Source organism: Mastigoproctus giganteus, chromosome 8 (assembly GCF_048544385.1).
Source record: "Mastigoproctus giganteus isolate SK-2022 chromosome 8, ASM4854438v1, whole genome shotgun sequence".
NCBI classification, from domain to species: domain Eukaryota; kingdom Metazoa; phylum Arthropoda; class Arachnida; order Uropygi; family Thelyphonidae; genus Mastigoproctus; species Mastigoproctus giganteus.
In genome coordinates, this window is record NC_143582.1 from 78,647,233 (window position 1) to 78,660,069 (window position 12,837).

The 12,837-nt window shown below is 42.1% G+C and overlaps 1 protein-coding gene across 2 annotated transcripts in view; it reads left to right on the forward strand.

Annotated features, from left to right (window-relative positions):
* LOC150081655 (rap guanine nucleotide exchange factor 2-like) overlaps nt 1-12,837 on the forward strand; it is a 900,618-nt gene that overhangs the window by 852,087 nt on the left and 35,694 nt on the right. For both annotated transcript variants that reach the window (XM_090380578.1, XM_090380579.1), the window contains one exon: nt 1,579-1,731. In XM_090380578.1, coding sequence (XP_090236704.1) covers nt 1,579-1,731 — 153 coding nt within the window. The remainder of the gene's footprint in view (nt 1-1,578; nt 1,732-12,837) is intronic.

Sequence of the window (12,837 nt, forward strand, 5' to 3'; positions counted from 1 at the left end):
TTATTGTACATGCTAAGCTTAGGTAGTCTTAGTCTGTGGGTAACACAGTGGTTATAATCATTATCCTCTCCATACTGCGTGAAAAAGACTCAGGCTGAAATCCCATCAGTAATGCAAAGAACTTTTATGGGCTTTTTTCACTCTGTGGCTGAGTTAGTCAGTTTCGGGCATGGATAGTATAGTGGTTCTTCATACACAAAACAGGTAAACTAACCAGAGAACATATGCAATTTATGGGCATGTTACATAAGGGCAAGTGAGTTGGTTCTCAGGTCTAATATAACAGTTTTTACAAAGTCTTCACCCCTACTGTCACATTTGCTGTGGCAACCTAGTGTAAAAGGCCAATGCTGCTTGCAATCACTCCAGCAAATGTACAGAGCAATTTATTCCAGCCCTACAGGTTTGCCCAGGAACTTTTCTCATAGATCTTCACATCCTCTTTATCATGCATTATGTTCTCATATTATAAAATTAGAGCTTGTTATGTGGCAGGAGCACTGGTCTCTTTTCTAGCAAGGGTGCTGTTACTAGATCTTTCTTTCCTTCCTAAAGTTCACAATACCATAAATGAAAACAGGAAATGGTTCTCTAGCAATATACATACCTTTCATATCTCCTGACTATCTATCCCACTGACCAGTACTTCTGCAGTGGCTGAGAAGACTGGGCCCATGCTCCTTGCGTTACACTTATGATGATTGTAGGCTTCCATTGTTGTAGAATCTGGAAGTTTTGCTCCTGAGAATGAGGAAAAACTTGTGAAACCCAAACAAATGTTTCAACTTCTGAAGGATTTTGCTGTTAAAGCCTCCTCTAGGAAAAATCCCTTCATTTTAAGTACCCTGCCTAATCACTGCCAATTAATGAATATTTTGTATCTTCTTTTATTTCTGTGGAGCAATTGACTTTCTAGACTTCTGATTAGTTTGTCAGCCCAGGTGCCTACAGTGCCCGGTAATTGACAGTTTAGGAAGAACCTCAAGATCTTGGCTTAATACAAAAACTGATTATTTTTTTTTTAGCAGGTGATTATTTATAACATGTTTCTAATTGTATAATGCTCCTACTGGACATTTGATATTACATTTCATTACTGAAACATCTCTCTCCCCCTTGAAAACCTTAAAAAAAAAAAAAAAAAAAAAAGAAAAGAAAAAAAAAAAAAAGGGACTTAAAAAGGACTACCTTTTCATAAATATGAAAATTCAGTCGTATTAAGATGTGACCGAATTTTCATCTTAATGTATATATGCTGTAAATTATTTTGTTCTCTTAATATAAATTCCAAAGGTAGTATTTATTTGGTATAGAATTATTGAAGAAGAATAAATTAATTTCATTACTGTCCTTTTTTCCAATTTTTTTTTTGCATTGATTTTTTTTGTACTTTGATTTTTTGCAAATCAAGTTGAGAAACAAGTTTAGAAGCTAAAATCCATTCTGAAATGGGATAGTTCTGTATCTGCATTCCTTTTATTGTTTAGGTATAAAAATACAGATATAGCATTAATATCTTACCTACATGTATATTTGGTGAATTTATGATGGTCTCATTTATAGTTTTTAAAATTACAGGATCAGTAACATCCACAGATAGTGTAGGAAGTAGCCATCCTCATCATGCTTATGATACTGATTCTGGCCATGGATCTGCCAGTCTGGATAGCCACAGTAATAGCTCTGTAGGATCTTCTAATTCCCCTCCTCTGCAACGACGGTCTCATTTAAGTAAGTGATACTACTATAATCTTATATTTGATATTTCAAATTTATTTTTTATTTTATTATTTTTTTTTTTATGTGAACCCCAAACACGAGAGGTATTAGAACCTATAGTACTTAGTACTGTGCTTGGGTTGGAGGTTGAGAAGACGAAAGAAGATATTTGTTGACATTCGACTTGAACGTCTGTAGATTATAATTTTCAGGAAATACGTATGAAGGAAAGTTGTTCCAGAAAACGGCAGTTGAATGATAAATGAGGAAGATGAAAAGTTGGTTCTGTGGGTTTTTAAGTTGGACAGTAAATGGATGTTGGCTGGTGGCGGCACGTGTTTGGACTGTTTTGAAAGAGAGAGTGGGAATTATAGAAGCCAATTCAGAAGAACAGTGCCCATGGAAGTATCTGTAAAAGAGGCATGTAGCAGAAACAGTACATCTATCAGAAAGCGAGTGGAGAGACTCTGTTAGAGATGAATCATTAATTAACCTAACTACCCTCTTCTGAATGGAATCAAGAAGCCCGAGAGAGGTTTTGGGGGCACCACCCCAGATGTGGGAACAATATTCCATGGCAGGGTGGAGTTGCGATTTATACAGAGTGAGCAGCTGTTTGGAAGAAAAGTAACGCTGACAGCGAAGGAGAAAACCAAGTTTTTTAGATGCAGAGGAAGCAATATTTGTAATGTGCTTGTGTCAAGAGAGATTAGAAGTCAGGGTAATCCCCAAAAGAGATATATCATTTTGCCTAGAAATTGGAGTGTCACTAAAGATAAGTATAGGAGCAGAAGAATCCTTTTTGTGAGATATAAGACAAGACAGAGTTTTAGAAGGGTTGAAATCAACTAAGTTGTCTTTGCCCTACTGGAGAATTACCTGAAGATCAGCATTTAAGGAATTGGTAGCAGATTTTTGAGAAGTTGAAGCTGATTGAGCAGGACAAGGTTTCTCAAAATGGAAAGTGGAATGCAATGTGCTATCATCGGCAAAACTATGGATAGGATTTCCAGTCAATGGAAGAAGGTCATTAATATACAAGAGGAAAAGAGTGAGGGAAAGAACTGAACCTTGGGGGACACCAGCATTAGTGGAGGTTAGAAGACAGAGAGCCATCTACCATCACCCTCAGTGAGCGATCAGAGAGAAAACTGGATAATCAATTACTAAAAACATTTGGCAAACCATAAGATGGAAGCCATAAGATTATAGACCAATTAGCTTGTTATCCCATATCTACAAGTTGTTCACAAGGGTCATTACTAACAGATTAGAAAGAATACTTGATGAGAATCAACCGAAAGAGCAAGCTGGCTTTAGGACAGGATTCTCAACTATGGATCACCTTCACGTAATATCACAGCTAATGGAGAAAGCAAATGAATATAAAACACCATTATGCCTGGCATTTGTGGATTATGAAAAGGCATTTGACTCCATACAGCATAAGGCAATGTTTCGGGCACTGGAAAGACAAGGCATAGATACTCCATATATTATGATTTTGAAGAAAATATATGAGAGTGCTACATCCTTTATTAGACTAGACAAAGACAGTAGGAAATTTAAAATCGAGAAAGGAGTTCGAAAAGGAGACACAATATCTCCGAAGCTGTTTACTGCTGTCCTTGAGGAAGCTTTCAGAAGATTAGACTGGTCGCAGAAAGGAGTCAATGTGAACGGAGAGTACCTAAACCATTTACGATTTGCAGATGACATTGTGGTCATAAGCCACGATCCCAAAGAATTAAAGGAAAATCTTAATCAGTTATGCACAGTTAGTAAGGATTTTGGACTAAAGATGAATATGGCTAAAACAAAAGTAATGATGAACAAGTATGCCACGGAAAGGGAAATAATGATTGAAGGAGCAGTAATTGAAAAGGTGGAGTCATATGCTTATCTGGGACAAGTTATTAGCTGTAATAATGATAAATGGCTGGAAGTCAAGAGAAGAATAAATTTTGGATGGATAGCATTCAGGAAATATAGTCACATACTGAAGAGCAATATACCAGTTTGTCTGAAACGTAAAATAATGAATCAATGTATACTCCCCACCATGACTTATGGAAGTGAAACTTGGGCACTCACCAAAAGAATGGAAGAGAAGCTAAGAACTACACAGCGAAGAATGGAACGAATTATATTGGGAATCAGACTGTTAGATAAGAAGAGAAACACATGGATTAGGCAGCAAACTCAAGTAAAGGACATTCTTATCAAAACTAAAGAACTAAAATGGTCTTGGGCAGGACACATAGCTAGAAGACATGATGACAGATGGACTAAGAAAATAACAGAATGGTACCCAAGAGGAGCTAGAAGAAAACCTGGAAGACAAAGGCGGAGATGGATAGATGAAATTCATGAGTTTTTGAGTAGTAAATGGATGGCCAGTGCTCAAAACAGAAGGAACTGGAAAGTTGCTGGAGAGGCCTTCATCCTGCAGTGGATTGAAAATGGCTGATGATGATGAAGATGGAAGCTTGTTTAGAAGACCTTTATGCCAAACACAATCAAAAGCCTTTGAGATGTCAAGAGCAACTACTTGTGTTTCACTGAACCTTTCCATCAAATTAGTCCATAAATGGGTAACATAAGCCAGAATATCACCAGTGGATCGACACTGACGGAATCCATACTGGCGATCGTTGATCAGTCGGAAGGTTTCTAAGTAGTTTAAGAGTTAGTGGTTAATTGATTTCTCCATTACTTTAGAAAGAGTAGAAGTAATTGCAATGGGAAGATTTGGATGGGAGAGATTTATCACCCTTTTTAGGAACTGGCAAATTTTCAAGCAGAAGGAAAAACACCTTTGGAATAAGAAAGTGAAAAAAGGCGGCAAAGAATTAGGAGTAAGTTCAGGAGCACAGGTTTTGAGAACAAGTGGAGAAATACCATCAGGACCTGGAGCTTTCTTAGCGTCAAGATTCATCAAAATCCTTCTGATATCCTTTTGACGGAAGACCACAGGAGGCATTGAATGGAGTGTGTTGGGAATGGTGGGAGGTGTTTTACCAAGATCATTAATACATGAGCTGGAAGAAAAATGGGATGCTAGCAGGTCAGCTTTATCCTTGGCTGAAGTGACAAGAGAACCATCTGGTTTGGACAGAGGTTTGAGCAGAGATGGGCAAAAGTTGCGGCCAATAGCTTTGGCAAGAGAACAGAAAGCTCGGCTACCATTAGGGCAAGAAGCAAGTTTTCTACTCTTAGCCTGTTCGAACTCTAGTTTGGACTGATTAATAACTGCTTTACAATTGTTGTGAGTTTTGGTGTAGGCAGAAAATGAAACTGAAGAATTAGAAACAAGCCAATTACGATATGCAACATTCTTCTCTTGAACAGCCTTAGCACATTTATTGGAAAACCAAGGTTTAGATAAAGGACGAGATTTTAAAGTGGAGTGTGGGATAAAGGATTCCATTCCTGCAAGAATAATTTCACTGACACGATTTGAGCAAACGTTGACATCAGAAGTTTTGAAACAGTAATCCGACAATGGAAAAGAAGTCTCGCAAGTCATCCCATTTTGCATTCTTGTAATGCCAAACAACACGAGGTTGGGAATAGCCATGAGATAAAGGCTCCATTGGAGAAGAAACAATCACCAAGTTGTGGTCTGAAGTACCTAAAGGATATCTCACTTCGACAGTTTACTTAGAAGGGTTGTTTGTGAGAAAAAGATCAAGCGTATTGGCTGTATGATTAGGATTGTATGTATTCTTGTAGGTAAATGAACAATCTGTGCAAGGTCATTAGTAATTGCAAAAGCCTCAGCATCTCGACCTGCTGGGTCGGTGTGACTAGAAAACGGAAGCCAGCTGGAGTTGTGAACATTAAAATCACCAAGGAAAATTACTTCACTGTTAGGAAAGTTGGACTGGAGAAAGTCAAGTTGCAAAGAGAGGAAGTCAAAGAGTTCCAAGTGATTAGTGGAGTTGGGAGAACGGTAGAGACTACAGATGAATTTGACGCAATGAGGTAGAGAGATTTTCAGCCAGAGCAGATCAAAGAGAGGCGATTCCAAATTGCCAAGTCTCTGATAGGGAATATCAGAACGGACATATGCACAAGTACCATCTTTGAGGCGAAAGGAATCATACAGCAAATAATTTGGGCATCTGAGATGAGCAGTAGTTGAATCAACCGATAACTGAGATTCTGTCAGAAAAAGTACATGGGGTTTGGCAGACTGCAAGTGGAAATGGACATCGTTGAGTTTAGAATTGAGACCACGTATATTTGTGAAATGAATTAGGAAGTGCTTGGGAGGTTTAGATCTTTTCGCAGATAAGCTTGCTCTATTAATTTGACAATTCATGGTGTATTCTATAGTAAGAAAAAGTGGGTGGGACATGCTGTATGAAGTAATGAAATTTTTGGATATGGCATACATGTAAGAATATACCCATATCCTTGACATAACGTGGCCTCGACAATGCTCCCCGCATACACACTACTCGGACTCCCTCCAGTCACTATCTGGCAGTGTAGAGGTCGCAAGATTATACACCAGCTGATCTGGAAGCCTCCTAGAGAGTTACCAATAGGTTCGGTCCGGTGTACTAACTAGCGGCCGGCCTGCGAACACCGTTTTAGAGCTGTACCCTTGAAATGTACGGAATATTGGATCTCGCCACGACGTTCATCATAACCTCAAAAGTCATCAATCATACTGCATGATGGAAGAGATAGGGAAGGGTTGACCGGAACTTAGCTCTAGAGACTAAACACGGGTTCCACCACTTCAAGTCTCCAATAAGCAAAGTGATGGTATTTCACCGGTTGATGAGAGTCATCTACCACCTAGTACTGCCTGGTAATATAGAGGGGCGGTGTTCCTCCATGTGGTCCAGACTAGCATCACTGGGATCCAACGCCCACAGCCCAGGTTCCAGGCTTACATCAATGGAATCCGGCGTGTTTGCCGTGTGCTGCGACCCGTGGAAATTCGGAAAGGGGGATCCTGGTGGTTGAGGGGCCCAGCTTCAATACACCACTTTGGCCCCTGCTTCGACAAGACGGGTGGTCCTGGAAGGCCCGGCTAGGATCAATTGGCTAGTAGGCGCGCCTGCGAGGATCAACCGTGCCAATGCCACGCCCCTACCTTCATGGTCCGAGGGACAGGATTCAGGCTGGCGGCGGTGCGGGTATAGTGTCTGGGTAGCCCTGCTGTTCCACTCCCGAGCGCATTTATTGCATGCCGGGTAGTGGGCGTCCCTTTGGGCTCCGTGGTGGGTGGGGAGCCCGGGCACTGAACAATTTAAAAAACTATATGAATCCTGATGAACTTACTCCTTCAGGGGCCCCAACCCAGTCCCTATCTGAAAATTTAGACACAGATACAGATAGCATTATTGCTAAAAAGAGGCAGCGAACGGAATTACCATCAGGGCCTGTCCCAAGGTTCTTAATCATGCATTCTACCAAAGAGACACCGATTGGTAAAATGTCGCCCTTTTTTATTCAAAAAGGGTTAGACAGGTTAGCAGGTTCACCCAAATTAGTTAAGAGGCTTCGTTCTGGAGACCTTTTAATTGAAACTAAAAATGACAGGCAATCTGAACATCTACTCCGAACAACATCAATCGGAGGAATATCTATAACAGTGACACCACACAGAACACTCAATTCATCGAGAGGTGTCATTTCAGAGTGGGACCTTCTCGACGTAACCAAGGAGGAAATCTGCTCCGAATTAAAACACTAGGGAGTTATTGCCGTCAAGAGAATTACTGCGCGAAGGGATGGAAAAATAGTTAAAACCAGGAGCGTTATCCTGACTTTTAACTCTCCTAAACCTCCTGATGAGATTAAAGCTGGATACATCAACTGTTCAGTGCGTCCATACGTTCCGAACCCTTTACGGTGTTTAAAATGCCAGAAGTATGGACATTCTCAAATGGCCTGCCGTGGAGTCCTTGCATGCACTCGATGCGGTGCAAAGGACCATGAAACAACCTACTCACGAGCATGCCAGAGGTGGAAAGAAGAAAAAGAAATTCAACGGCTGAAGGCAGAGCTAAATATATCATACCACGAGGCAAGGAAATCGGTCAAACCCCTGAATATCAACAAACCTACGTACGCCCAGAAGGTAGCAGGGAGATGTTCCGTCGGAACTCTGACGGACATGACCATTCCTCCAAAGGAGTCTTTCACTCCCATCGCGCGGTATCTCTTAAGTTCTCAAAAACCTGCACAAAAGGACCAATCAGCTGCCACTCCTATATCGGTACCTTCTAATGCTCCACAAGTAACAAAGATAATTATGAAAGAAAAGAATAAGAAAGGGGAAGTCCCCCCTAGTACCCAAGAAAAGATGGATGTCGAGCAGAAGGAGGTACCTGAAGATTCAGTCTTGGAACTCTTTGCGGAGGAGGAAATGGACACGGGACAACGTCCATTCTTCCCCAAAAAAGACAAATCCAAGACTGATAAAAGTAAGCCCTCAGCACCTCGGAAGCCGCCTGATGGACCCACCAAGCCAAAATAATGGCTAAATTCCTACAATGGAATTGTCGTGGATTCCGGCGAAATATTGATGACATCAAGGACCTCCTGCAAAAGCACGAGCCAGTTTGCTTTTGCTTGCAGGAGACATATCTAAAGGCAAATGATGATCCCACCATGCACAACATCACAGTTTTTCGAAAGGATAGAATTGCGGATGGCTCTGTACATGGGGGAGTGCCTATCCTTGTGGGTAACCAGACCCCAATGCAGCCCTTGCTAATTACAACCAGCATAGAGGCTGTTGCAACTATATTGCAACGAATTGCAACAGCATAGAGGCTGTTGCAATTCGCCTTTCAGTGGGATTTTTATTAACTGTGTGCTCCATTTATTTGCCACCTGGGACTGACATCTCCCAGGCAGACCTTGATGATCTTCTAACGCAACTGCCTCCCCCTTTCTTACTTCTCGGGGATTTTAACGGACATAACACCCTGTGGGGTAGTGCTAACATTAACGGAAGGGGACGAGTCATAGAGTGTATGCTCAATGACAATGACCTTTCCCTTCTAAATACTGGAACAAACACCTTCTTCCACATGCCTACCCGTACTTTTTCTGCCATTGATCTCTCCTATCTGCTCCCCTTCTCTATTCCCTTCACTCACTTGGGAAGTGGAGGAGAATCCATACGGAAGTGATCACTTCCCTGTGATAACCTCGTTATACAGTGGGAGACCATGTCTTCCCTTCAGGTTACCACGGTGGAAGATTGATCAGGCTGACTGGACTGCCTTCCAACATCAGGCAAATTTTGATCTTAGCATGGTCAGTCAAGAGCCTATCAATGATGCAGTTAAGTACATCACAGAAAATATTGTCCAAGCAGCTGCGAATGCTGTTCCAAAAACATCTGCCCGGTTTCCACCATTTCCCAACCCTTGGTGGAATTCACAATGCACAGCAGCAAAAGAGGCTCAAAACAAAGTGTGGGGGATATTCTGCCGATATCCTACCACGACCAACCTTATAGCCTTTAAACGTGCACGAGCCAAAGCACGATATACCCGTCGTCAGAGTCAAAAGGAATCATAGATCCGTTTTACCTCATCTATTAACCAGGCTACCAATTCTAAGGTAGTCTGGCATAAAATCCGGAAAATGAAGGAAAATAGACATCCCACCCTTCTGCAATCCTAGATTATAATGGATGCGCTATTGCAGATCCAATTGCAATAGCTAATTCTCTTGGGGAAACATTCTCTAACATCTCTGCAACATCTTCGTATTCCCCAGAGTTCCTGGTCCTGAAATATAAAATCGAAAAACAGGCTCTTAATTTAAATCTAAGAGCATTTATACCTACAATGGGGATTTCACTATTCTGGAACTGAAAAGAGCCCTCGCTCTTTCCAAAGCAAGTGCCATTGGACCAGATGGCATCCATTATGAAATGATTAAACATCTTTCATCAAAATCTATGGATTGTCTGCTCCTTCTGTATAAAAGAATCTTTACTGAAGGGCAGTTTCCGGACTCCTGGCGAAAGGCAATCGTTCTTGCCTTTCCTAAGCCAGGAAAGGATCCAAAAGTCACCACCAATTATCGTCCTATTGCTCTGACTAGCTGTCTGTGCAAAATCCTGGAGAGAATGGTTAATTCCCGTTTAATATGGTACTTAGAATCAAACGTCCTTCTCTCCAAAATCCAGTGCGGCTTCCGAAGGAACCGGTCCACTTTGGACCATCTTATTAGACTGGAAATATCCATCCGGGATGCTTTCCTAAAACGCGAACACTTGGTGTCGGTGTTCTTTGACATGGAGAAAGCGTATGACACAACTTGGAGATTTGGTATCTTAAATGATCTGCATAGCCTTGGCCTTAGGGGGCAACTCCCCATTTTTATTAAAAACTTTTTAGCCAATCGATCTTTCCAAGTTTGTGTGGGATCCTCACGATCTCGTTCCTTCAGTCAAGAGGAGGGAGTACCACATGGATCAGTATTAAGTGTCACGCTTTTTGCCATCAAAGTAAATTCCATCACAGAACGACTTCCTCCAACTGTAATCAGTGCCCTCTATGTTGATGACTTTAGCATATTTTGTCAGTCATGCAACATGAGGGTTATTGAAAGACAACTGCAGAAAGCTATTGATCGCCTCAACTCCTGGGCTCTTGCTAATGGCTTCAGGTTCTCGCCAGAGAAGACCATTTGTGTACACTTTTGTCGTAAGCGTAATCTTCATCCTGAACCTGAATTAAAGCTCGGACAAAATGCAATTCCAGTAGCAGTGGACACAAAATTCTTGGGACTCGTATTCGATAAAAAGCTGACCTTTCTGGATCACATCCGTCAACTCCACACAAAATGCGCAAGAGGGCTGAATATTCTGCACTCTCTTTCCTCAACATCTTGGGGTGCGGATCGATGCACCCTACTACGCATCTATCGTGCACTTGTAAGATCCAGACTAGATTACGGGTCCCTGGTATACAATTCGGCCAGAGACAGTGTACTTCGATGGCTGGATCCTGTCCATCATCAGGCTCTCCGTATCGTTATTGGAGCATTTTGAACATCTCCTGTCCAGAGCTTATACGTCGAAGCAAACGAACCACCGTTATCACTTCGACGTAAGCAGTTGTCTCTAAAGTACGCCTTAAAACTGAAATCCCTGCCAGACCATCCTACATGGCCATTCGTTTTTGAGCCACGATGAGCAAATATTCGTCTCCAAGAGCTACTCAAAGAACTTAATATTAAGGTAGACAAGGTTGCCCAAACACCAAAGCAACCCATTCCACCCTGGCATGCTCATGTTCCAACATGTGACCTGTCCCTTAGAAATTGGGGAAAGTCGGACTCTCCATTGTCTGTCTACCTGCAGCTTTATTCAGCACACTGAGCTGAACGTTCTGACTTCGCGCCAGTTTACACAGATGGTTCGAAGTCGGAATCATAGGTGGGATCTGCTGCTGTCTTTACAGACAGCACTACATCGGAGCAGATTCCCTCTGAATGCAGTATATTTACTGCAGAGCTGCATGCTATAGAGTTAGCCTTGGATCACGTTAGTGAATACCAATACCAACGGTTCATTTTATATTCCGATTCTCTCAGCGTGTTACAGGCTTTAATATCTGTGAGATATACTTCTCATCCAGTTCTGTCTAGTATTCAGCAGAAGATTCACTTCCTCCTCGGATGTGAATATGATATCCGCTTCTGCTGGATTCCCAGCCACATTGGGATTAGGAGAAATGATTTGGCTGACGCTGCAGCCAAATCAGCAATTCCCAATAATTACCGCTGCCTGTCAGTCCCCTATACAGACTACAGGCAAATAATACACCAAAAGATATATTCCCAATGGCAGGATTCGTGGAATAGACAGACTGCGAATAAATTATATCGTATAAAGCCTGTAATTGAACCGTAGCAGTCTAGTCTGCGCAGGAATTTTAAGGAGGAAGTTGTTCTTGCCCGGACCCGCATAGGACACAGTCATTTAACTCATTCATTTTTGCTGAGGGCTGATGACCCTCCTATGTGTGTGTCCTGTGGCACAATTTTAACGATTAGACACCTTTTAATTGACTGTCCAGATTTTAGCAATACCCGTTTTACCGCTTTTAACCATCTGACTGAGCCGTATACACTCAGTTAGATTTTATCTGACAATGACAATGTGTCTGCTGTTTTTAGCTTTTTTAAATCAATAAAGGTTTTTACTCGTATTTAAAATTTTTACATTATTGTTATGTCTTTTATTATATATCTGGACATAAGTGTGTATGTGTAATGTGTATTTAGGGTCATACGGCACCAGGGGTTCCCCCATCTCCGCGTTGTTTACATTGTGATGGGTGTGCCAGTTTGCTGGAAATGCCAGAGATTTAAAAGTGTATGGATATTGTTCATATGTAGTGCCGTGTACCGTTGTTCATCTGGTCATTTAGCTGCTGGACCCCTATTGAGGCCCAACGTTGTCCCACTTTCGCCCCGTGGAGGCAGACCAGGTACACCAGTATTATAATTAATTTACTCTGGCAGGTCCTGCCACCTAATTTCCTGAGATTTCAGTGGCTAGGACCTAAAAAAAAAAAAAAAAAAAAAAACATTTTGCACGTTGTATGTTGATCACACATGTTTCCCGGCTTGTGAAGGGGTTGCATTTGAAAATATAATGGCCGAGGAGAGGGCGAAATAATTTAAAGAAGCTAGAATTTTGGTGTAGGTCTTGCGCTGGCATACAGATAGAGAGGGGAGGAGACTGAAGGCTAGGGGGGATAGCTAGGAAAGACTGGGATCAATAGAGTAGATGACCCCAGCATGTGCCAGTGGGGTATGCCCATGCTCCACCAGAGAGAAAGATGTGGGATTGGAGGGGGGAGGCAACAAGAAGGCTGTCGCTTCCCCCTCTGCCAGGGAGGGGAGGAAAGTGTGCCCGGCAAGGGAGCCGGCACAGGTCGCCGTATGGCCTGGCGGCTGCATGTCTGCTTGAGTCAGGTCCTTGGTTGGGTCCTAGTTGTCCCATTCGTGTGTAGGTTCCTGTCTGTGGTTGTCGCTTGGCAGCAGGACAGGTGCCTTAGTCAGGTCCGTAGTTGTGGGTATTTAGTCCGTGCACCTTATGTGGTTACTTATGTCTCTGAT